General features: G+C 42.4%; 1 protein-coding gene across 1 annotated transcript in view; it reads right to left on the bottom strand.

Annotated features, from left to right (window-relative positions):
- The window catches only part of SHC3 (SHC adaptor protein 3), a 239,070-nt gene that overhangs the window by 41,880 nt on the left and 172,130 nt on the right, over nucleotides 1-25,060 (bottom strand). The window contains exons 7-9 of the mRNA XM_030193617.1: nucleotides 24,675-24,801; nucleotides 9,411-9,571; nucleotides 5,864-5,947 (exon numbers count right to left, since the gene is read on the bottom strand). Of these exons, the coding sequence (XP_030049477.1) occupies nucleotides 5,864-5,947; nucleotides 9,411-9,571; nucleotides 24,675-24,801 (372 nt within the window). The remainder of the gene's footprint in view (nucleotides 1-5,863; nucleotides 5,948-9,410; nucleotides 9,572-24,674; nucleotides 24,802-25,060) is intronic.

Below are 25,060 nucleotides of genomic sequence, written 5' to 3'. Positions count from 1 at the left end.
CGGAAGGGCCTCTTTCAAAAGACTCATCCCAGGAAGTCAGGTATTTTCTAGGTAAGCTTATATCTAAAGGTTACAGATATACCGTGGAGTTGTTAATTCAACAAGTACTTTCCTGTGAAGGTCTCCTGGATACAGCCTCAGAGGTGACTTTGGTCACCCAGGGCCTGTTTCAGAAACTAGAGGCATCTCTGGGGGGGGGGTCAGGATGTGCTGCATGTCACACCGAGCGACTTGTCACTGGTGGCCTATGGCAATCAAAGTATTGGAACTGTGGGACAGGTTTGGCTATCTTTACAGCTTGGACAGATGACCGTCAGGCACCCAGCCATCATCACTACCAGCGAGGGTGAAGAATTTCTGATTGGAAATGACCTTTTGAAGAGATTTCGGCCTGTTTTGGATTATGACGAGGAAACGATCTGGTCTAAAGTCACTCGACCCCTTAAATATGTGCGAGGGAGATACTGGCGTACAGTCGGTGATGCCAACTCTGTGGAGCTACAGGACACTCCCCTGCGGACTGATCCCCGGTGTTCCGCGGATCCGCCCATGCGGGAGCCTCCGTTGACAGAGGCACCAAAAGGGGGTCAGAAGCATGAAGAGCTGGTGCAACAAGCGGACCAACTAGAGATTGTTTCACAGGACTCAGCCAAGACGGATGACTTAACAGATACTGTGTCTCCAGCATTACTTGAAAAATCATCTCCTATCTCTGGTCCTGATTTTGCTCATCCTTGCAAGGTGACTGTCATCACCCAGAAAGGTGATGAATTCACCATACCAGTTCAGGTGGCTAACACCCAATTGCTTCAAGCTACTTTACTGTTCACTAGTGATCTCTCCTACATCAGTGACTCTTTGTACAGCCAAATTCGTAAGTCTGTACAACTTCCCTTCAGCAGATGTTCCTCTACTTCGGTACAGGTACCGGGACAAGGCTCCAAGCCGCTTGACGGAATATGTGGCCTTCCCTTGACTGTGGGAAAGAAGACATTCACCCACCACTTCTCTATTGTCCGGGGCTTGAGGGAACCCTTATGTTTGGGGTCAGATTGCCTTGCACGACTGGGAGTTTATGTGGACCTGGTGAATCTTGTCCTGTGGAGTAGAATGCAGAACAACCCAGTGGAACTTGAACCTACGGCTGTTTGTTTGAAGTCTGGACAGACCATTCCCCAGGTCTGTGAGGTAGTCTGTGACAAGGATGTAACCATTCCAGGAAGAGTTCGGGATTTTTCCCTCAAGCTTCGCCTCGCTCAAGGACAACGTCTGCTGGATGATGTAGTGTTCTTTAACCCACATGCCCACTTTCGAGACCTTGGATTGGCAATTGGTGTTCTGCCATGTTTGGAGGTCACCGGTACCACCTTATACCTGTTGGTCACCAATCCACAGTCTGCTGAAGTTGAGCTATCTGCTGGAGATTCTTTTGGCTTTCTGGTTGGCCAGTCTTTCCATGATGTCGAGGTAAGTTTGCCTATCCTTGGCAGGCTGCCTTCTTCTTGGGACACCTGCCAGGGGGGGGAGACGACTGACAGTTGGTTTACCTCTCCCAGGGGCCTCATATCTCTCGAGTTTGTTTGGCCCTATGATGCGACGTGTGCTCAGGTACAGGTGGAAGATGACTTCTTGTTTCTGTCCAGGGAAATGTCTGTACCTCAGAAGCCTCGAAGGGTGAATTCTGTGGAAGCCTCAACCTTGCAGGAGGACATTGAAGAACAGGTGGAAATTTCATCCAACCAACCTTTCTCAGAGTTTGATGCTATGGTGAAAGAGCAAGTGGAACAGGCGGATGCTTGTACTACTCACATTGAGATGATGACAGGTAGGGAAATGACATTACCAATTCATTTGTTGTACAGGACTAATGATGTGAACTTGTCCAGTGCTACCTCCACTCATGAATATGTCACCCATTTGCGTAAGCATTTGCAAAGTGCCTTTGCCTTTGCTCAGAAAAACTTGGAAAGTAGCGCTAGAGGTAGAAAAGCCTATTATGATCAAGGGACTACCTCTAAAGAATACCAAATTGGCGACAAGGTATTCTACTTCAATTTTGCCAGAAACAAGGTTAAAGAAAGGAAGTTTCTGCCTAGTTGGCGTGGTCCATTCCCAATAGTGGAAAAAGCTTCACCTGTGGCTTACCAAATTTGCCTCAAGAAAAATACTAAGGGTGAAGACACCCTTAAATGGGTCCACATCAATCAGTTGAGACCACGTCATCCCAGTCATTTGATTCCAGACGTATGTGTTGATGACACGAACTGTACTAACACCCCAACAGCATAGTCTGTTTTCTTTGTACCTTGCAGATGCAGAAAAGAACCCTGATGATCGTGTTCTTGATCTCCGTGCTGCTGGGATCGTGGTCCAAGATGATCGAACCTGGTCCCATGTCTGGAGTTGTTCTGCAAGATACCCCTGGCTTCCTGATTACCCAGTCCCAGATTGTTCCACAGAAAGTAGTTGTGTCCCTTGACCCAATGCATGTACTACTGAAACATTTCAATATGAGTAACTTATCTCTGTCTGCTGTTACCCATTCCTGGTTTTTCAATTATATGCAAAATGCCCGTGCACAAGTGAAGAACATTTTGCATCAACTGGACAAAGTCATGGTACAACCTATGCAACCTTATAATTCCAGGTCCAGATCTAAGCGTTTTCTGGGTCTTGCCGGTGGTTTGATTTTTTCGGCCATTGGTTCACTTTTTGGTATTTCCATGTCTGTTGCCAACGTAGTTTCTGTCCAAAAGCTGCAGGCCAATATACAAGCCATCCAAGCAGACTTGAACGCCATTGAGACTAAATTGGTAGTCCAACAGAGCCAACTTGTGGCCCAGGGTAAAACTATTGCTGATACGGTCACTCTTGTGAATTTACATACACATAAAATTAGTGCTAACACAGCTGATTTGTTGACAATTAAAGGTACCATGAATGAAGACCGTGTGTTTATACAACCTGTTAAGGACCTTATCCAGGATTTATTTAGGGAAGTAGATACCAGTGTTAGTAAGCTAATGCAGGGACAGATACCAACGTACCTGATACCATCTGATGTTGTTAAAGATGCCTTTGCCAAAGTTACCCGTTTGTCTATTGAACCTTTTCAAATTCAAATCGCATTTCATTTAGGTACTGCCTTTCCCCTTTATTTGGATATGGAGCGTATGGAAATTGCCTTCATCCTTAATTTGCCATTTATTATGCCTGAGAATGTATACCAGCTTAAACAAGTTGTAAATGTAGGTACGTGGCATGAGAATTTGTACCTTAATGTTGATACACCTAAGTATGTTGCTTACCAACAGGATGCTCCGCAACATTATTTGGTCCCTAACTTAGACCTTTGCCACAAAACTAAAGATGTTAATTGGCTATGCCCTGGTAAACCTTTCCTGAAAGACACAACAGAAGCTCTTTGTGGCTTGTCCACAGAGAATGTCCAAGAGAAGTGTAAGGTTACCGTATCAAAATATGACGATTTTTCTGATACCACAGTAGCTGTACTGGATACGGTATGGTTAGTTAGCACACCTAGTACTGAACTTACTGTCACCTTTCAGAAGCATGATGTAATCAATCGTTACACTCTTCCTTGCAATGTTTGTGTAATCGCTGTACCCAAGTATGCTGTTGCCCATGTAGGAGGAGTTTCCCTGTTTTATCTTGACACAGACCCGGTTGTTTCTGAGTTGGAAGTGCTTGATGTATTTCGTGGACATCCTATTGACTTTGCTATGGACCTTATACCATTTTTACAGTCCAAAGACTCTCACACTGTTGAATTATCTGTTGACGATGAGACTCTCGAGGTTGCAGATTACAAACGTCGTTCATCTGATGTCACCCAGTTCCACATGTCTACTCACGTTGTCATCCCACTTTTGACCATCTCGTGGGTCATCATGCTCCTGTGTGCTGTAGTGTTTTGGAGAGACCTTCGTCATTTACGCTATCGCGTAAACACTTTGTCACCTACGGCGATGAGATTGCAAGACTTTATGTAGTTACCTCTAACCAGAGTTTTGCCAACAATTTATTCCGTTTTCACTTTTCTGTACTAATATGCTTTGCTTTGCATGATGTGATTTTCATGATCTATGTGATTATGGTTCATGATTTGTTTGATTAATTTTCATGTGTTAAGACTGTTAACTAACTGCACCTGCGGGTTCTATTATTCAGTATTTTGCTGTATTAGCATGTGTGATTTCCTTGTGAACATTATTTTGCTTAATTGAACTGTTTGAAGAGCGTTAGTTTGCATTAGTTGAGATTTACTTTGAAACTTTTTGTAGTTTGACCATGAAGTTTGTACCTGAATCCTGACTGAACTGTCTGGCTTATTTTTCTAGTTAGGTTGGAGAAGGCCTTTACTCCTTTGCAGTAATTTCCATCTCCAAGGGGGGGAATCTGTAGGAGTATTTGCTGTGATCTCACCCACCCTGTGTGCACATGAGAGCACCTTTACAGCCAAAATGGACGCTGCAACCTTTCACCTATATGTCTGACTACCAACTGTGCAGAAGTCAGCATTTCAGCTTGTAATAGATTTACTGAAGCCTGCACCACCTCCAAGGTCACTCTGTATCGGGGGAGAATGCATGTCCCTGAGGGAGAGAGTGAGAGAGAGCTTACGAGATAAGACGGACAAAGGAAGCTTCATACAGATGCTGGGAGTACATGGAGGGATTATTTCTGATTGGCTCCCAGAAAACTGATTGATCTGAGAAGCGGGAACAGAAAGAAACTAGTTCCTGAGAGAAGAAGAAGAGAGAAGAACAGAAGAACAGAAGAGGAGAACACTTGCATTTCTGCAAGCACCTAATTTACCTGAGAGACTTACTGATAATACCTGGCAAAGCTTTTCCCCAGATTACAGCTGTCTACAGGATCTATACTGAGTCTGTATCATCTGTGGCTGATCAAGACAAGTGCATCACCTGAGCTTGTGGGACCTCGCTGAGACCTTCGGCTGAGGCATTGGAAGGAATCTGATCTGGAAACCGGGACGGTGAGATCATAGTTTACTTCCTTCAGGCTGGGTTAGATAATTAGTCTGTGCTCGGACCCATCAGATGTGTGACGTCAGGATTTATGATCTCTAGTTGCTGTTAGCCTAGCATAAGATTTGTGTGGTAATCATTAGGATCTTGGTATTGTGTTTATCTGTCATTACAGATTAGCCAATAGGATAATCATAGTTATTCTCTATATTTTTGGTATCATTTTGCATGCAATCAGGAATTGCTGATGCTATAAGCTGATAAGAGTTTTCTATATTTTTGTATATAACGCTGTATAAATAAACTAATATATTCCATTGGTCTGTCCGTTATTTTCCATGCAGCTAAGGTTGGGCAGAGGCCACGCCCCCTAGACATAAGCGAGTACATAGGTAGGAATTGGCCTCTTACAAAAACATATATATAACCACCTACAGACCCACCACTGGCTGATATTCAAACCGGTGTCCAGTTAACTTGCTGCAAAAAGATACACAGCCTTTTTTTTGTCCTAACATTATGCAATATCTTAGCCAGTCAGCAGACTGAAAATAGCCGCTAATCAGCTAAGTTTTCGCTCTGCCCTAACTCTGTCCCCAGGCTGCTCATTAACTAGCTAGTTTCTGCATGAATGGCTGAGAGAACCTTCAGTGGCACTCTCTAGTTAAATATCCCAAGATATCCCTGCAAAAGTGATTTAAATGGCCAGGACCCTCTCCTGGCTGTTTAAATTGCTTTGAACAACCACCCCTGATATTTTGCATTTTGTGGTACTTAGGGATGCAAAAAAAGCCTTCAGACAGAATTTTAAACCTTAAGAAACATGTATAAATGTTTAAGGAACAGCTCACCTTGTCTGACACATGCATGTGACCAATCTTCACTTGATTTCTCTCCAAGTTGTCGGCCTTGGTAGTAGGTTTGCTCTCTTCCTGCTATTGATACAGACTAGAGTAAATGAAAAAATTTAGCATTTTTAAGTTATTTTTCCTTAAGAGAAACTTGTAATACAATACTAAGGTCAGGATATGTTTCTATTGAGCTGATGTCAGACTATTGAACAACAGACAGTCATAATCATGTTGTCTTATGAAGCTGCATCAGAAAAGAACATGCATTGCAGCATACCTCCTTTTTCATCCCACAGTAGACAAATTTCAGAGCAAGTTCCTACCTCAGCAAACTCAGCTATTATGAATAAGTCAAAGAACAGACACACAATTAAATTCTCATTTTTACAAACTGACTTCTATCATTGGAAGGATGCTTCAAATATCTACTTTGAATTAATTATATTGAACTACTAAAATGTCTCCATTTTAGTGGTGGCTATTTCCTGCTAAAGCAGTGGTTCTCTCAACTAGTGTGTGTTGTGATACACTGGCAAATTACGAAGAGCTGGGAGATGTGTCAGCAAATATTTAACATAAAGAGCAAGCCCATGCTTTACTTAACCACATGTGTAGGCATACTGGGGAGAGCACAAAGCAGGGAGTATAATTAGAAAAGGAATGCAAACAAAAATGAGGACGTTATAATGCCTTTATATCGCTCCATGTTGCAACTGCACCTCAAATATTGTGAGCAATTCTGGTCACCGCATCTCAAAAAAGATATAGTAGAATTAGAAAAGGTACAGACAAGGGCAACAAAAATGATAACGGTGATGGGACGACTTCCCTGTAAGGAAAGGCTAAAGCAGCTAGGGCTTTTCAGCTTGGAGAAAAGACGACTGAGGGGAGTTATGATAGAGGTCTATAAAATAATGAATGGAGTGGAACAGGTAGAAGTGCATCATTTGTTTACTCTTTCCAAAAATACTAGGACTAGGGGGCTTGCAACGAAGCTACAAAGCAGTAAATTTAAAACGAATCGGAGAAAATATTTCTTAACTCAACTTGTAATTAAACTCTGGAATTTGTTACCAGATAATGTAGTAAAAGCAGTTAGCTTAGCGGGCTTTAAAAATGATTTGGATAGCTTCCTAAAAGAAAAGTCCATAAGCCATTATTAAAATGGACTTGGGGAAAACCCACTGCTTATTTCTAGGATAACCAGCATAAAATGTATTATACTGTTTTGGGATCTTGCCAGGTACTTGTGACCTGGATTGGCCACTGTTGGAAACAGGATGCTGGGCTTGATGGACTTTGGACTGTCCCAGTATGGCAATACTTATGTACTTATGAATCCGTGGGACCATTAGATCATGAAGGAGCAAAAGTGGAACTCAAGGGGGACAATGCCATAGTGGAGAAACTGAATGAATTATTTGCTTCAGTCTTAATGGAAGATGTAAGAGATCTGCCTGTATCGGAAATGGTTATCAAGGGTGATGATGAAGAGGAACTAAAAGAAATCTCGGTGAACCTGGAAGATGTACTGAGCCAAATCGGCAAATTAAAGAGTAGTAAATTACCTGGACCAGATGGCATACATCCAAGGGTACTCAAATAACTCAAGCATGAACTTGCTGATCTGCTGTTAGTAATATGTAACTGTCTTTAAAATCGTCCATAGTACCTGAAGATTGGATGGTAGCCAATGTGATGCCAATTTTTAAACAAGGGTTGCAGGGGTGATCCAGGAAATTATAGACCAGTAAGCCTGATTTCAGTGGAAACTAATATAAAGAATAAAATCATGTAACACATAGACAAACATGGTTTAATGGGACAGTCAACAAGGGTTCAGCCAAGGGAAGTCTTGCCGCACCAATTTGCTTCATTTCTTTGAAGGTGTGAATAAAGGTGAGCCAGTTGATGTAGTGTATCTAGATTTTCAGAAAGCTTTTGATAAAGTTCCTCATGAGAGACTCCTGAGAAAATTAAGTCATCATGGGATAGGAGGCAATGTTCTGGTGTGGCTTAGGAATTGGTTATTGGACAGAAAACAGAAGGTAGGGTTAAATGATCATTTCTCTCAATGGAGGAGGGTGAACAGTGAAGCTCTGCAGGGATCAGTACTGGGACCAGTGCTATTTAACATATTTATAAATGATATGGAAATCGGAACAATGAACGAGGTGATTAAATTTGCAGATGACACAAAACTATTCAAAGTTGTTAAAACAGAGGCAGACTGTGAAATATTGCAGGAAGACCTTAGGAAATTGTAAGACTGGGCATCCAAATGACAGAAGAAATTTAATGTGGACAAATGCAAGGTGATGCACATTGGAAAGAATAATCCGAATCAAAGATACCTGATGCTAGAGTCTACCTTGAAGGTTACCACCCAAGAAAAAGATGTAGGTGTTGTTGTAGATAATATGCTGAAATCTTCTGTTCAAAGTGTGACGGCAGCCAAAAAAGCTAACAGGATGCCAAGAATGGTGAATAAGGCCAAAAATACTATAATACCTCTGTATCACTTCCATGGCGCGACCTCACCTTGAATATTGCATTCAGTTCTGGTCGCCGTATCTCAAAAAAGATATAGCGGAATTAGAAAAGGTTCAAAGAAGAGCAACCAAAATGATAAAGGGGATGGAACTCCTCTCATATGAGGGAAGGCTAAAATTAGGGCAGTTCAGCTTGGAAAAGAGACAGATAAGGGGAGATAAGATTGAGGTCTACAAAATCCTGAGTGGTGTAAAATGAGCAGACAAATCCAGCGATATAACTAATGCAATATAACCCTGTTCCAGTCTGGAATGTACTTCACTGAGAAGAGAAGTCAAAACTGTCTCTGTACTATGATCTTTCCTAAAACCAGACTGTTTAGGGTGAAATATATTTTTTGATTCAACATAAGATTGTAGTTGTGTAAACAGGTGACCAGAGTTGAATATCCGGTTTATTTTTGGTTGATTTGAGTTTAACCAGCTAAGATGATATTCAGTGCTGGTCGGTTAAAGTCAGACAGGTCAAAGATGTACCAGGGTTGCCCATGGCCAAATATAGCCGCCGAAGTAAGTGGTGATGTGCAAAAATCAGCAGATAGCTGTTTATATTACCCGATATTACTGCCTATCTGCTAACTGGCAATATTCAGCGGTACATGGCCGGCCATGAACCACTGAATATCGGTGGACAGCTGGTTATCCAGCATTTAACTGGCCAGGTGCTGATCCTGGCTGGTCAAATGCATCTGAATAGTGGAGGAAATCTTTAAGTCTGTCCCTATACGTTTTATGATGATCACTTATGATTAGGTAATCAACAGAAAAGTGCATACTACTTTTCTATATCTCAATGGTCAGTTTTAACTGCCTCATTTGTGATTCCAAGCTATAGACCAATAAAGAACACAATGAAATGGCATGTCACAGCAATAGTTTGGTATAGAAGGCTATTTTCAGGTGCGTGGAGGGGAGGCATTCACTATGATAAACAATGCTTTTCAGGTAATTATTGCAATGATAAAACAATAGCCTGGTATCAAATAAGATCTTACAGACCTGGATGTCCTCTCCTGGACTGGGCATCTTAGTCTTCAGCCTAGCATCAATGAAGCCACCAGAAGGAGGAATTTTATTGGGAATGCTATTATAATATGAATGTTCTATTGCCTCGCCTTCTTCTTCTGTCCAAAAAGGTTCATCCAAACTTTGCATTCTTAAAAAAAAAATCAGTTTTCTCTAATCAACCTGTGCTAGAATTACTTAGGACAAGTTAACATTTGAAGGATGGCGTATGACAAGTTCCATTAGAAAAAAAACTCAAACAAATCAGTTGGTCAGAATTTTCAAAATTTTCTCACTACTTCCGTCAACTTCTGAGTCAAAGAAGTTCAGTTATATTTATACAATATAAACAGAAATCTAACTTTTGAAGTACACTTATTATATATAAAGCTGCTTCGGACCTTTCACAGATTAAGCATGTGGCAACATCAGATTTTTATTTACCAACAGAGGCAACTCAGGCAAATAAGCTAAGTCCATCTTTTCTGTGTATCAATTATGTAAAAGAATTCAATTAACCACTATAGGAGTGTTTCACAAGAAAAAGTTACATATGAAATATATCCATCAAAGTATTATATTCATATCATTTATATTTTTTAATGTATCTTATATCATAAAGGCATCTTATTGGATTTATAGAAAGTAATAATCCTTTTTTCATTATGTTGTTTTCCTATGGCACTACTGTAATACTTACAATTCTCTTTAATCTTCCTAATTCTTCTAATTGGCATTAACAACCAACTGGTGATAATTGGAGTTAATTCTTCTAACTGGCACTAATTTTCAATCATGTGTATATCTGCACTTAGCAGCCATTGTAGAAACTTAGTATGCAAAAGCTATAGCACGTAACTGCAAGGGAGGTGTGCATGTGGGAGGGGCATGTCTAGCACTAATATGGTAAGATTCTAGAATAATGTCATTTACACAAACAACTGCAGCATGGATCCTAAGGAGCTTAGCCAAGATTGGGTGGCAGAGCCGGTGGCGGGAGGCGGGGATAGTGCTGGGCAGACTTATACAGTCTGTGTCAGAGCCGGTAGTGGGAGGCAGGACTGGTGGTTGGGAGGCGGGGATAGTGCTGGGCAGACTTATACGCTCTGTGCCAAAACCGGTGGTGGGAGGCGGGGCTGGTGGTTGGGTGGCGGGAAATACTGCTGGGCAGACTTGTACGGTCTGTGCCCTGAAAAAGGCAGGTACAAATCAAGGTAAGGTATACACATATGAGTTTATCTTGTTGGGCAGACTGGATGGACCATGCAGGTCTTTTTCTGCCATCATCTACTATGTTGCTATGTATGGGGCTGGTGGTTGGGAGGCGGGAATAGTGCTGGGCAGACTTATACGGTCTGTGCCCTGAAAAGGACAGGTACAAATCAAGGTAAGGTATACACAAAAAGTAGCACATGTGAGTTTATCTTGTTGGACAGACTGGACGGACCGTGCAGGTCTTTTTCTGCCGTCATCTACTATGTTACTATGTTACTATTTTCACCAGCCATTCACATAGTCTAAGCAGCCGCACCTAATTATTGACAAATAAATGCCAACTTATGGTACTGTTCTATAACACAAAAACTAGTAAATTTTGTTTACTTTATCGGATGAAAGGACCCACTAACAAGCTGCACAAACCAAAACCTCAACTGCCCAAGGGAGAGTCATCAATTTTCAACCACATCCCATAGCAGGGCTATTATATCATAGGTTTCAAATGACACCGGGAAAAAAAGAGTAGCAGAATACTTCTCCTTAAAAACAGAAGAAAAAACTGTTACTCAGAAAACCCCGGTCTCCTAATTTTCTCACAGTCTTTGGCATGGAATACTTGCAATCCAATAAGATTAAATGATACAAAAAGGCAACAAGCAGTCAGCTATTAGAACTGTGCACAGTAAAACAAAATGCTACGGCGCTTATCTGCGCAAGCCAAAAATCATGTAGGTTTCTTCACGAATCCAGCACCCATCATCAATGTCTATCATGCAGTCAGAAAATCCGCGGCAAAGAGCCCCTCATTTCACTTCCAGTTGCGTCAGGAAGAAAACCTAACCATGATGGTCTTTAGCTGTTTAGATCTATTAGTCTGTCCCTATGAACTATTGTGTAATCAGATGTACTATGCTGTCCTAATTTGATTGTCTCTGTTGTTATGTCCTTTAGATTGTAAGCTCTTTTGAGCAGGGACAGTCTCTCTTCATGTTTGACTGTACAGCGCTGCGTAAGTCTGGTAGCGCTTTAGAAATGTTGAGTAGTAGTAGTATGATGGAGAAGGTTGATGTGAGCTTGGTTTTCCTCCTGATGCAGGATGCCAAAGACTGTGAGAAAGTTATGAGACCGGGTTTTTTTTTGAGTAACAGTTTTTTTTCTCCTATTGTTTTTAAGTTGTTTTCTTCTACTCTTTTTTTCCGGCTTCATTTGAAACCTGTGATAATAGCCCTGCTATGGGATGTGGTTGAAAATTGATGACCCTCTCTTGGGCAGTTGAGGTTTCGGCTTGTTAAATTATCTATGTGCAGCTTGGTAGTGGGTCCTTTCATCCAATAAAGTAAGCAAAATGTATTAGTTTTTGTGGTTTCATCTTTTGATTTTTGCTTTCCAATTCTTGAGTATTACTAGTCTATAACAGTAATTGCAGATATACAATGTGCGCTTAGCACCTAAATTTCAGTGACCTATTCAGAATTATCTCCAGAGAGGGGAGTTTCATAACAGGTCACACAGGTTGTAAGACCACGCAGGTGCTTATTTTGAACATATGTATCTACAGTGGTGGAAATAAGTATTTGATCCCTTGCTGATTTTGTAAGTTTGCCCACTGACAAAGACATGAGCAGCCCATAATTGAAGGGTAGGTTATTGGTAACAGTGAGAGATAGCACATCACAAATTAAATCCGGAAAATCACATTGTGGAAAGTATATGAATTTATTTGCATTCTGCAGAGGGAAATAAGTATTTGATCCCCCACCAACCAGTAAGAGATCTGGCCCCTACAGACCAGGTAGATGCTCCAAATCAACTCGTTACCTGCATGACAGACAGCTGTCGGCAATGGTCACCTGTATGAAAGACACCTGTCCACAGACTCAGTGAATCAGTCAGACTCTAACCTCTACAAAATGGCCAAGAGCAAGGAGCTGTCTAAGGATGTCAGGGACAAGATCATACACCTGCACAAGGCTGGAATGGGCTACAAAACCATCAGTAAGACGCTGGGCGAGAAGGAGACAACTGTTGGTGCCATAGTAAGAAAATGGAAGAAGTACAAAATGACTGTCAATCGACAAAGATCTGGGGCTCCACGCAAAATCTCACCTCGTGGGGTATCCTTGATCATGAGGAAGGTTAGAAATCAGCCTACAACTACAAGGGGGGAACTTGTCAATGATCTCAAGGCAGCTGGGACCACTGTCACCACGAAAACCATTGGTAACACATTACGACATAACGGATTGCAATCCTGCAGTGCCCGCAAGGTCCCCCTGCTCCGGAAGGCACATGTGACGGCCCGTCTGAAGTTTGCCAGTGAACACCTGGATGATGCCGAGAGTGATTGGGAGAAGGTGCTGTGGTCAGATGAGACAAAAATTGAGCTCTTTGGCATGAATTCAACTCGCCGTGTTTGGAGGAAGAGAAATGCTGCCTATGACCCAAAGAACACCGTCCCCACTGTCAAGCATGGAGGTGGAAATGTTATGTTTTGGGGGTATTTCTCTGCTAAGGGCACAGGACTACTTCACCGCATCAATGGGAGAATGGATGGGGCCATGTACCGTACAATTCTGAGTGACAACCTCCTTCCCTCCGCCAGGGCCTTAAAAATGGGTCGTGGCTGGGTCTTCCAGCACGACAATGACCCAAAACATACAGCCAAGGCAACAAAGGAGTGGCTCAGGAAGAAGCACATTAGGGTCATGGAGTGGCCTAGCCAGTCACCAGACCTTAATCCCATTGAAAACTTATGGAGGGAGCTGAAGCTGCGAGTTGCCAAGCGACAGCCCAGAACTCTTAATGATTTAGAGATGATCTGCAAAGAGGAGTGGACCAAAATTCCTCCTGACATGTGTGCAAACCTCATCATCAACTACAGAAGACGTCTGACCGCTGTGCTTGCCAACAAGGGTTTTGCCACCAAGTATTAGGTCTTGTTTGCCAGAGGGATTAAATACTTATTTCCCTCTGCAGAATGCAAATAAATTCATATACTTTCCACAATGTGATTTTCCGGATTTAATTTGTGATGTGCTATCTCTCACTGTTACCAATAACCTACCCTTCAATTATGGGCTGCTCATGTCTTTGTCAGTGGGCAAACTTACAAAATCAGCAAGGGATCAAATACTTATTTCCACCACTGTAAAGAAAATAACTTCACAAAACCTGCACTATCGTAGTTAACATGCACCTGTATACATTTGCACAAGCTCAAGAGCAAGTCTAAATGTACACAGGTCAAGTAAGTGTGGATGTATATATATACTTTACAAACTACACATGTACTTCACAACTCTGCTCATGCCCCACCCAAGCTATACCCTTGATCATTCCTACACATGGGTTATGTAACAGTAAATGCCTTCTTATCACCACACATACTTTTACAAATGTAACTTTTGGGTTAGTTTTATAAGAGTTTTTTATGCACATAAAACAGGGTTTACACAAAGGAAATATTTACAAAATTAGTCTCAGCATGGGAAAAAAAATCCCTTAAAATAGATCCTCACTGTAAGCCTTTCAGGCTTATTTTCGAAAGAGAAGGGCGCCCATCTTTCGACACAAATCGGGAGATGGGCGTCCTTCTCCCAGGGTCACCCAAATCGGCATAATCGAAAGCCGATTTGGGGCGTCCTCAACTGCTTTCCGTCGCTGGGACAACCAAAGTTCAAGGGGGCGTGTCGGAAGCGTAGCGAAGGCGGCACTGGGGCATGCCTAACACATGGGCGTCCTCAACCCATAATGGAAAAAAGAAGGACGTCTCTAACAAGCACTTGGGTGACTTTACTTGGTCCTTTTTTTATGGCCAAGCCTCAAAAAGGTGCCCAAACTGACCAGATGACCACCAGAGGGAATCGGACATGACCTCCCCTTACTCCACCAGTGGTCACCAACCCCCTCCCACCCTAAAAAAACCCTTTTAAAATATTTTTTGCCAGCCTCAAATATCATACCCAGCTCCATGACAGCAGTATGCAGGTCCCTGGAGCTGTTTTAGTGGGTGCAGTGCACTTCAGGCAGGTGGACCCAGGCCCACCCCCGCCTACCTGTTACACGTGTGGTGGTAAATGTGAGTCCTTCAAAACCCACCAGAAACCCACTATACCCACATCTAGGTGCCCTCTTCAGCCCTTAGGGCTATGGTAGTGGTGTACAGTTGTGGGTAGTGGGTTTTGGGGGGATTGGGGGGCTCAGCACACAAGGTGAGGGAGCTATGCACCTGGGAGCAATTTCTGAAGTCCACTCCAGTGCCCCCTAGGGTGCCCAGTTGGTGTCCTGGCATATCAGGGGGACAAGTGCACTACGAATGCTGGCTCCTCCCACAACCAAATAGCTTGCATTTGATCATTTCTGAGATGGGCATCCTCGGTTTCCATTATCGCCGAAAATCGGGGACGACCATATCTAAGGACAACAATCTCTAAGGTCGACCTAAATTTCGCGATTTGGGTGTCTCCGACCGTATTATCGAAACGAAAGATGGACGCCCATCTTGTTTCAATAATACAGGTTTCTCCACCCCTTCGCTGGGACATCCTGCGAGGATGTCCTCAGGAAAACTTGGGCCCCCCTTACGATTATGCCCCTCTTTGTGTAATACCATCCAATGTCTTTGTTGACATCACATAGACTTAGTACACAAGTATTACGTTACCCTCCTTTTTACCCCTCCTTCAATTCTACTTTCATCTGTCCTACCAATGCTTCTTCCTTAGACAGAAACTTAAAGGCAACCAATGGCCAATCTTACATTACCTAAATTATGAATTTCTTTTCTCCAGTCTCCAAAAGCAAGACAGGAGAAATGACTTGCTTGCAAAAATCATTCTCTCGGAAAATAACGACACTGACAATAGTGACACTAGGTAAAGATTTCTAGGCCCATACCTTCTGCCTATTTTCCTCGAGGAAATGGTACAGTTTAGGGGTGAAGAACTTTTGGGACTTGGGTATGATCGTATCTGATGATCTTAAGGTGGCCAAATGAAACCGTGATGGCAAAAGCTAGTAGGATGCTTGGGTGTACTAGGAAAGGAATGGCCAGTAGGAAAAAGGAGGTGATGATGCCCTTGTGTAAGACTCTGGTGAAACCTCATTTAGAATATTGTGTACAATTCTAGAGACCTCACCTTCAAAAAGATATAAACAGGATGAAGTCGGTCCAGAGGGTGAAAAACCAGTCGGTCCTACTTTGTTTCTAGCTTTGTTTCTGCTTCCTAGTAAGCAATGGATCAGCATTCATGCAGCAGTCCCTCTGAATTCCTGCCTAAGCAGAGTCATATCTGGCTCATATTTGGGAAATCATTAGGAAACACCAGAAAACCACACCAGTAAAGTAATGATCTACCTCAATTCTCAAATGTATGAAGCCTGGTCTCTTGACCAATCAAGGATTAATTGACAAAACAGTGTTCCCCCTCCATGAATTTAATTTAATTTTGGCATTTGTATTCCACTTAACCATAAAGTACAAGGCAGAGGACATTCTAAAGAAACAGATTAAATTTTAACAAAACCGATTACATTGAACAGTTAACAATTCAACAGTTCAATCATACATAAAACCACTATTAAACAAGTAACTGTGTACAGGTGAGATTGAACTTGGTGAAAGATAAAAATATTAAGACTCCTTTTTATTTGTCCCATTCATTCCAATACACTTTTGCTTCCACTGCTTAGAGGCTATTTAATGCATCTGTCATTCTTTTTCAGAAGAAATACTTTAACTCCTGTCATTGCTAGTTCTGTATTATAAGCTTTTGTTCTTAAAATATCTTCCACCAAAAGTGCTTCTTCTGCATTAACTCCCTAATTCTATAAAAGTCACCACAAATTGTGTGTGCAAATTTGGGTGCACGCCCAATTTGCATACACAATGTAAGTGAATAACGAGCCAATTAGTGCCAATAATTGTATTTTCAACAAGAATCCATGCCTACATTTTATACATGACCCAAAAAAGGGGGCACGGAAATGGGAGGGTCATAGGAATCAGATAAAAATCAAACCCTGACTGCAAAGCCTGCCATGGTGCTCTCCTTTTTTTTTCTGTGGGGAAGGAGAAGTGAGGAAGGGCAAAAGAGGGAGCTGGGTGGGGGAGGGTCCTGGAGTGACCAAGTGTACCCCCCTGAAGGCAGCACCGCACAGCCGCTCACCCCAAGGCTACACTGAACTAAGCCTAGCACAGGAGTCAGCAGCACAGAAACCAGGAGCACATGGGAACGTCCATCCACCTTCTGGAGATAGAGAATACTGACTGGGCTAGGAGCATTATGTTCTGTATAGCACTTCAGTTCAGCGGTCTCTATCTCCACCTGCTGGGAGATGGACACAACCCATTAGTTTCTGGATTCATCTGCTGTTCTTGCTAAGGAACCTAAGATTCCTTGCTTGATTTACCCAAGGAATTTGAGTACCATCTAAGCCTCCAATCCACATCGTCTCCGTCTTCAAAACATTCAGCTTCAAATGATGTTCTCAAAGCTATATAACCACCTTCTCCAAACAGCTATTCAAATTTTCAAAACATTCTCCCCTCTGTAAAGGCAAAATTGGATTGATATTTGGCAGGATTTAACCAGTTAGGAGCACAAACTGCCACCACAATATCCAGTTAGTGCTAGGGCAGTCCACAGATATAGTTGGAGCAGTCCTCAATGTTATCAGGGCATCAAGGATATTCTGTAGGATTTAACCAGTTAGGAGCACAGACTAACTTATGCCAGGGTGATCCAAAGATAAAATTGGGGCAGTTCCTAAAGTTATCAGGTGTGAAAGACCCAGTAGACCTAGAGTGAGGGACACAGAATCAAGACGCCAGAAAGGCAAACATCTACAGAAACAGTGGAGGGACTACAACTCTCAGCTTCCCCAGAGTAGGTCACCTGATGCCTGGGGAGGGGCTAGACTGCACTACAAGTCCCAGGATCCTATGAAGGAGTCATCTGACCCATTTAAGGAGGGTGAGCTAGACTTCAGATCCCAGAACTCCCAGGGGAAAGGGTCAGGACCTTGGCAGGCAGGCTAATGCTAAGGATTGGCAGCTGCCTGGGATTAACAATTTAGAAGAAGGAGCAGAGTACATGGCGTGGTTACCAGTTGTCACGTTTGTGACTGCTTTCCATGTAGGTGCTCTCCTTGCCCTCTGGTGGCCAGAACTGGTGGCTGCTATGGACTGTTTTCTGCTGTCTTCCATGTTCCAGACTTCAGTGAGTCCGGTCTGGATTTTCCAGGTTGCCAGCCTTGCTCTGCTGGGTTGTTCTGGAACAGCACCCTTACTTGGCTGGTGATTTACTGCAGCTGTGGGTCAGCTGCTGAGGGGCTTATTAGCTTCTGTGAGCCTTGCTTGCCTTGCCTTGGTATCAAAGGTCATCCATGAGTTCCTGGTGGTTTGTTGGAGTTCCTCTGAAAGTTTCCTTTGTGTTGGACCCTGCCTGTTCCTGGACTTTGACTTTGCTTGCTTCCTGTGCCTGTGACCATTGGCCTGGACCTGGACCTGGACTTTGCTTTCCGCCTGCCTATAGACTCTGGTTAGTTTATGGATTACCCGTGTTTGCTGCCAGCCCCTTTGACCTTGCTGTGCTACTGGATAATGTTTCCTGTCTACTATTAAAGCCTCTTCTAGTTATATTCTGTGGTTCCTGCCTGTTGTGTTCAGCACTGCTTTCTGCTTGGGTGATTTGCCTGACACTGCCGCTCCTCGACAGTGGTCCAAGGGTTCACAAACCTAGTTCCTGCTTTGAGAACGTGACACCAGTGGAGGGGGAGAGAGAGAGATTCAAAGGGTGGATGCAGAGGCTGGGAAGGAATCCATGGACATTTCTGCCCTGGCAAAGATAAAAGGAGAGAAGCATAAGGGCTTCGTAACATCTTTGCTGGATAGTTTAAGTCAAAGGTGGAGGAGGGAACCCTAAGGGGAGGAACCTGGGAAGTTTGGATGCTTGAACCTGCCTGGGATTTGCTGCAAGTATTTGAATTTGTTTTGAAAGATAATAGAAGCTGGACTTTGGACTCAAGCCAGACCCATGTGGGTGGATACCAGGTGTTCAAGGGCTGGTATGTGAAAGGATGGGGGTCCCCTTAACCTCAGGGCATTTGCTGAGGTGAAAGCATAGAAAGCTTGAGTTAAAAGATGGTACTAAATAACTGAACTTTATTCAAGTGAAGGAGTTTTCCTTAAAAGACTGTGCTATGTGAATGAACTTTATTAAGGCTCATAAGGCTGTACTGGGCTCCTGAATGAACTTTATCCCAGCACAGGAGAGTTCCTTAAAGGACTGTATTAAACTCTGTGGGAAATAAGTGCCTAAGGACTCGGGTGCAGGTAGTAAGAGGGTTTTGTCTGACACCCTTTATCGAGTGGAGGCTGTACCCTGGGGCCCTATATGAACTGAGTTGTTAAGTGCTATGATGGCTGAGGAAAGGCTTATCTTGGAAAGAAGAGAGTTTTGTGTTCATTAACTATTATGGTTTCAAGTTATTAAAAAAATTCCTGCATAAAGCCGGGGAGGACTCGTGACCTTGGATTGGCAAGTTGGCTGATTACCCAGATGAACCGTGGAGGGTGACACAGGGCATCAGTGATATTCAGCACCTGATTTCTTTATAGTCTAGGCTCCCAGTAGGCACACTGTGGGTGTCTAAATGTAGGTGCTCCTTTATAGAATTACTGCTTTCTCAAGAGAAAGCAAAAGTATAACTAAACAAAAAAAGAACCAAAAAAATCCCACTATGAGCCAAAGCAAAAAAAGAAACAAAACGAAGTGGGAATGACCAAACAAGTGATTCAGCACAAAATTTGTTTATTGTGATAAGTCACATAGATCTCTGATGGCTGAGTATATAGGGACTCGACATGGGCTGTGTTTCAGCACTAACGCCTGCATCAGGAGCCCTTGAATGCTGAAAATGTGTAATCTTCCTATAGAGTAATTCCAGGAAAACAGAACAAAGACTGTTGTTTGAAAAGCCTTATGAAGTTAGAGCAACACGATGAAATGTCTCTGGAAGTGGTTGTCTTCATAAGTATGCCTCTCTCGAGCTGTCCAGCAGTACAAGAGAAAGCAATGCTGACCATCTTGGACTGCATATTGACTGGTGTACATTTGTTGATTGAAACCCCCACCCTTTTTGGGTCAAAAAAAATATTGGGTGGAGCTTCTAAGGACTTTAGTATGCTCCAAGTTTTGCAGTCCAATGTTTTCAATGTGCTTTTATCTTTGTGGGCCTAAGGCCTGGAAAAGAATATTAGCAGGACTATAGACTAGTTAAGATGAAAATCAGTTACTGCTTGCTCACTCCACAACGTCTTAAAACCTAACTAAAGGGGTCATTTACAAAGCAGTGGTAAGCCCAATGCGGGTTTATGGCTTGCTAATCCGGAACTACAGCTGGTTCAATGCAGCCACTGACTGTACTTCCAGCTGGAGCGTGCACCTTTTCTGGCACTAAGGAAATTTTTTTTTCTATAGCACGGCACCTTATGGTCTTTATCTGCTTACATTTGGCCATATGGTTACTGCCGGATTACCACGGGAAACCCTACCGCCACCTCAATGGGTGGCAGTAAGTGCTTCTCACCACATGGCCAAGCAGTGTTATCTTACCGCGTGGCCATTTTCTGGGGGGACATTTTACCTGCTGCGGTAAAAGGGGCCCTGATGCATGAGAAAAATGGCCCCCACCGCTACCACAGGGCCCTTTTTCCCTTAGCTTAATAAACGGACCCCTAAAATGCTAATGAGGAAAAATGTACTACAGAACAGCAACAAGACTTATGAAAACTTACAAAAAAACCATTTATAAGAAGAAAACACCATCTTGAGGTGAGCTCCAGTGATGTGCATCCAACCAGCTCCACAGAACGATGAAGAATAAGGTAGTCCTATGAAATGGTGGCAGGCTGGCAGAGGCACACATGCTCAGTGAAGAAACTCAGAAGCTTCTTGTACGTACTAAGCTGGAGAAGCTTTCCCATGTGGGATCTGTCAATCACATCACCCATACTTGCGAGGTCTTGCTATCCTGTTTGTCTTCAGAGAAAAATGTATTAACCAGGTATCCTTTGAAATGAGCTATGAAAAATTTTGATCTACCTTTTGAAATCTACTGGATACTTTTGACCCAGACTGGCCACAGTCTGAGTTAGGATGTTGACTTCAATGGAGCTTGGTCTAAGGCAGCATGGCTTTTCTTATGAAGGAATCACACTGTGAAGAGGATGAGATTTCTGAAGAGCCAGGGCAGATTTTTGGTTACCTATTATGCATGATAGCTGGGGATTTATGTTATGATAGTTAGTTTGCCAGTTTCTTTTCAGCTACAAGAAGCAGAGAAACTAGTAGGATGTTCTATGTGAAGCAGCATAACAGGAGGTAGCATAATGAGGGACATGGTGAGGAGGCCCTTTGCATCACTCCCGGTAATAGGCATTCTCCTGTCAGTGGTGTAGACAGAAGCCAATTTTGGGGGAGGCCCAGAGGTGACCTGAGATGCTTCCCATCAAGTTATTGAGGAAGGACATCCATAGTCCATCGACATCTTTCCTGCTTTTCTTGGGGTGGCAAGAAACCGCAAGTCCCTTTACATATGTTGTTGGGTCATTGGCGAGTTGGAAGTTTAGGGTTACCTGATCTATGTTTATTCATAAGACAGCCTTACTGGGTAAAAAGTCAGTTCTAAAAATCTGGACTGTCTCTGAGTCACCTTCCTTCTGGGGTTGGCGAAGTATGTTACACCATACTATCCTAAGAAGAAAGTTTTGTCCATTTGGGATCGTTATATTTCTTCACTAGCATCTAGGGCTCGGTGTCTCAGTTTAAATACGCTGGAAAAGAATATTAGAATATTAGCAGGACTATCTGGGTTTGAACATGTTCGTCCCTTTGCTATAGGCGGTTTCCTCTTTTTTTGGGGGGGGAGGGAGTGGTGAGGGGAGTGGGGGCAGCACTGCTGTATATGTCAAGATGAAATAATGTTTTGGAGAGGGGCTTTAAGAACCAAAGCCCTTCTCTACTATATGCCTTACTGGTATATGGCTTGCCTCACTTTGAGTTAATTTGTCTCGTTATCTTAGATGTTATTTTTATTGGGGTCCTTTTACAAAGGCTCGCTAGCATTTTTGGTGTGTGCTAAAAATAAGCACATGCTAAACATTAGAGTTACCCATATATTTCTATGGGTGTCATTAGCATTTAGCACACCCTAAAAGTGCTAGCACGCCTTTGTAAAAGAACCCCATTGTTTGAAAACTTAATAAACAAATTCAACTAAAAAGTGACAAGGAGGAATTTAAGGTTGCCAGATCAATTCGTAATTGCATTGTGGCTTTTAATATTTTTAAGGGGCTTAAGTCAGCTGAGATTACTATACTTAGATGTTTATGAATGTTAAATTTAAGTGTTTATTTTCCTGCTAATTAGGGGTTCTTTGAGAATACAAAAAAAAAATAATCTGTGTATCAGTGTTTTCATGGCACAGTTAATATTGTTTGGCACCTTTTCCAGGGGAATCTAATACATACACACACACATATACATATATACATATACATACATATATATATATATATATATATATATATATATATATATATATATATATATATACACACAGTATATATATATATATATATATATATATATATATATATATATATATATATATACAGTATATATATATATATATATATATACAGTATATATATATATATACAGTATATATATATATATATATAGTACGTTTTTGTAGTAGAAAAGTTGCCAGTACTCAAATGCCAGGCCACCCTTCAAAGATGGGGTAATCACTCAGGGATCCACCAATCCACCCCACAATAGCCAGGCACCCTGCAACCAGTCACAGAATCTATGACAAGGCAGAATTGTTATGCAGAGCCTGAGCTCTTTCATTAAAACTTGAGGTCCATAGGTCAATTTTAGCAGACAATGGAAAAGGTGCCACTACTCAGTACCCTCAAATACCCCCTCAAAAAAAAATCCTGTATATATGTATATATATATATATATATATATATTGCCAAGTGTCCACTCCTGCAGCAGCAAAAGATGACATTTTATGAAGGTGTTTCCTGCTGCTGCTGCTGGACGGCAAGCCCACTTCTTTTGCTGCTGGCCGCTAATTGACTGTGCCAGGGGCAGAGCAATGGGCGGGGCTGGGTGGAGCAATAAGTGAGGCTGGGCAGAGCTATGGGTGGGGTGGGGCAGAGCTGGGATGAGCCCTAACTCTCCCAAGTGGGTCTGCCCCCTTGGCAGCTCTATATATGTTTGTGCCACCTAGGAATCATTAGCACAGAAAAAGCACAAAAACTGAGCAAAGGTTACAAAATAAACCAGAGGAGGGGGTCAAAGATTACTAGGGGAAGTGGTGTTTGTTCAGTATTTATCCAATAAACACTTATTTTGTTTTATATATATATATATATATATATATATATATATATATATATACTAGTAAAAAAGGCCCGTTTCCGAAACCAATGAAACGGGCGCTAGCATGTGGCTTTTTTTGTGTGTGTGTGTGTATGTGTCACAGAGTTATTTTGTGTGTGTGTGTGTGAGTGTGTGAGGGTGTGGTGTGTGTGCAGGTTGTTGATGTGTGTCTTTTTTTGTTTTGTTTTGTTTTGTTTTTTGCTTGGGGGTTGGAGGATGTGCTGTGCTGTCCTTGGTCGCTGTTTGCTGCTGGCTGGGTCGCGGGTATTCCTTCAAGCTGGGCCGCAGCTTGTCCTGTTCGCCCATGTCCCAGATGGTGACGGGCACATTGTTTTCCGGCTCCTCTGACTGTGCTATAGGCCCTCTGGCACTCTTCAGTACTGGCATTATGCATTTAAAAATTCCACCCCCCCCCCCCCCCCCGGTCTATTTTTGCACATACCCACAGCAGGAATATTCTTCTCTCGTTCCAGCGGTGGTTCTGTGCTCTCCGTGCTGCACAGATAATGAACCATTCTGCTGGGGAATGCTCCTCCCTTATTGTCACGTAGTTTCCTCTGATTGGTCCGTCTTACGTTGCCTAGTGTTGCCTGGGAACGGTGTTGTGATGGTCCTTTGTGTTTCAGAATGTTGAGGGTGTTTTTTCTGATTGGTCCGTCATGCGAGGGCGGGGCAGAGAGACATGGTCAGTGTTGTGGCTTCACCACCATGAATCCATAAGATATACTGTGGGTGAATTATGTTAAGTAGTTTTAGAATGATTTAGCATAATTAAAATTGGATGCTTGAGGCTTTAGAGATATTGATAGGTGGTTGTCAGAAATGATCACAGCAAGGTCTTAGCTCCTGCAAGTGAGCTTTCAGTCAGGAATATCATCTGAATTTGATACCCCTTCCATCCGTTCATTTCTAGTGGCCTACTAGCATGGAGGGTGTGCTTTAGTCATCCCTCTCCCATCAGGTACTTCCTTTCACAGCAGATCCAGCATAAGAATCTACAAGGTGTCCAGAAAAAAAGGGCCTCCAACATTTTCCCAAATAACTCAAAAACATCCAACTGCAGTAGAAACTTCTGCCTGAAATTCAAAACATTTCTGAGTACTTTATTTTTCAACAGGATGGAGCTCCAGTACATCGAGCTCGCAAAACAGTTGCGCTCTTAATTAATGAAACCCCAGAATTCATTGAGCTCAGTGGTGTCAAAGAGCTTGTGAATGTCTCAAGGTTCAAGGAGGACAGATATTAGGAATTAACTAACAAAAAGACCTATGCTAATGTATTTTCAAAGGTCATACTAAAGGCCCTGTTTACCAGGGTGTGCTAGCGTTTTTAGCACGCACTAACACTAGAGGCACCCATATATTCTTATGGGTATCTCTAGCATTAATGTGCGCTAATTTTTAAAGCATGAATCTTAACTTTTGTCTGGGAAATGTCTATATTTGTCCCCGAGCCATCTGGTAACTCTCAGTGCTAGGCTAAAACATTTGGGTAAGAAAGATACTTGTCACATGAAGAAGCACCTGGAATGTTATAAAAAATCTTGTCTCATAAAGTTAGTAATTTCATGGTTCTCACCTCTCATGAAAAGCTGATATCTTTGAAGGACATTGTAAATATTGCTTAAATCGAAGTTCAAAAGCTTGTCCTATGGTACTGATCACATCCTGGGCCAAACCATTGCAGCATTCCAGTATGTGGCATGCTAAAGGAAACAAATTAATTCAGTAAAATACATTTATTAAACCTTGCACATAGCGAAACAGAAGGATTTCCTACTGTCGAGAAACAAGGAAATTGGACATTTTTGCCAGAAGGATAATATAAATTGGACACTTTAATTTTGGAGAAACCCCACAGACTGTGAAAATCCTATGAGGCTGCACTTCTGTCAGGACAATTTGGATGTTCTGAGCTAAGTAAAGTTTACCTTTTGTCAGAATTAGAATCCATTCATTAGTAAG

Source organism: Microcaecilia unicolor, chromosome 2 (assembly GCF_901765095.1).
Source record: "Microcaecilia unicolor chromosome 2, aMicUni1.1, whole genome shotgun sequence".
Lineage (NCBI taxonomy): Eukaryota > Metazoa > Chordata > Amphibia > Gymnophiona > Siphonopidae > Microcaecilia > Microcaecilia unicolor.
This window is presented reverse-complemented; position numbering and strand designations above follow the sequence as displayed.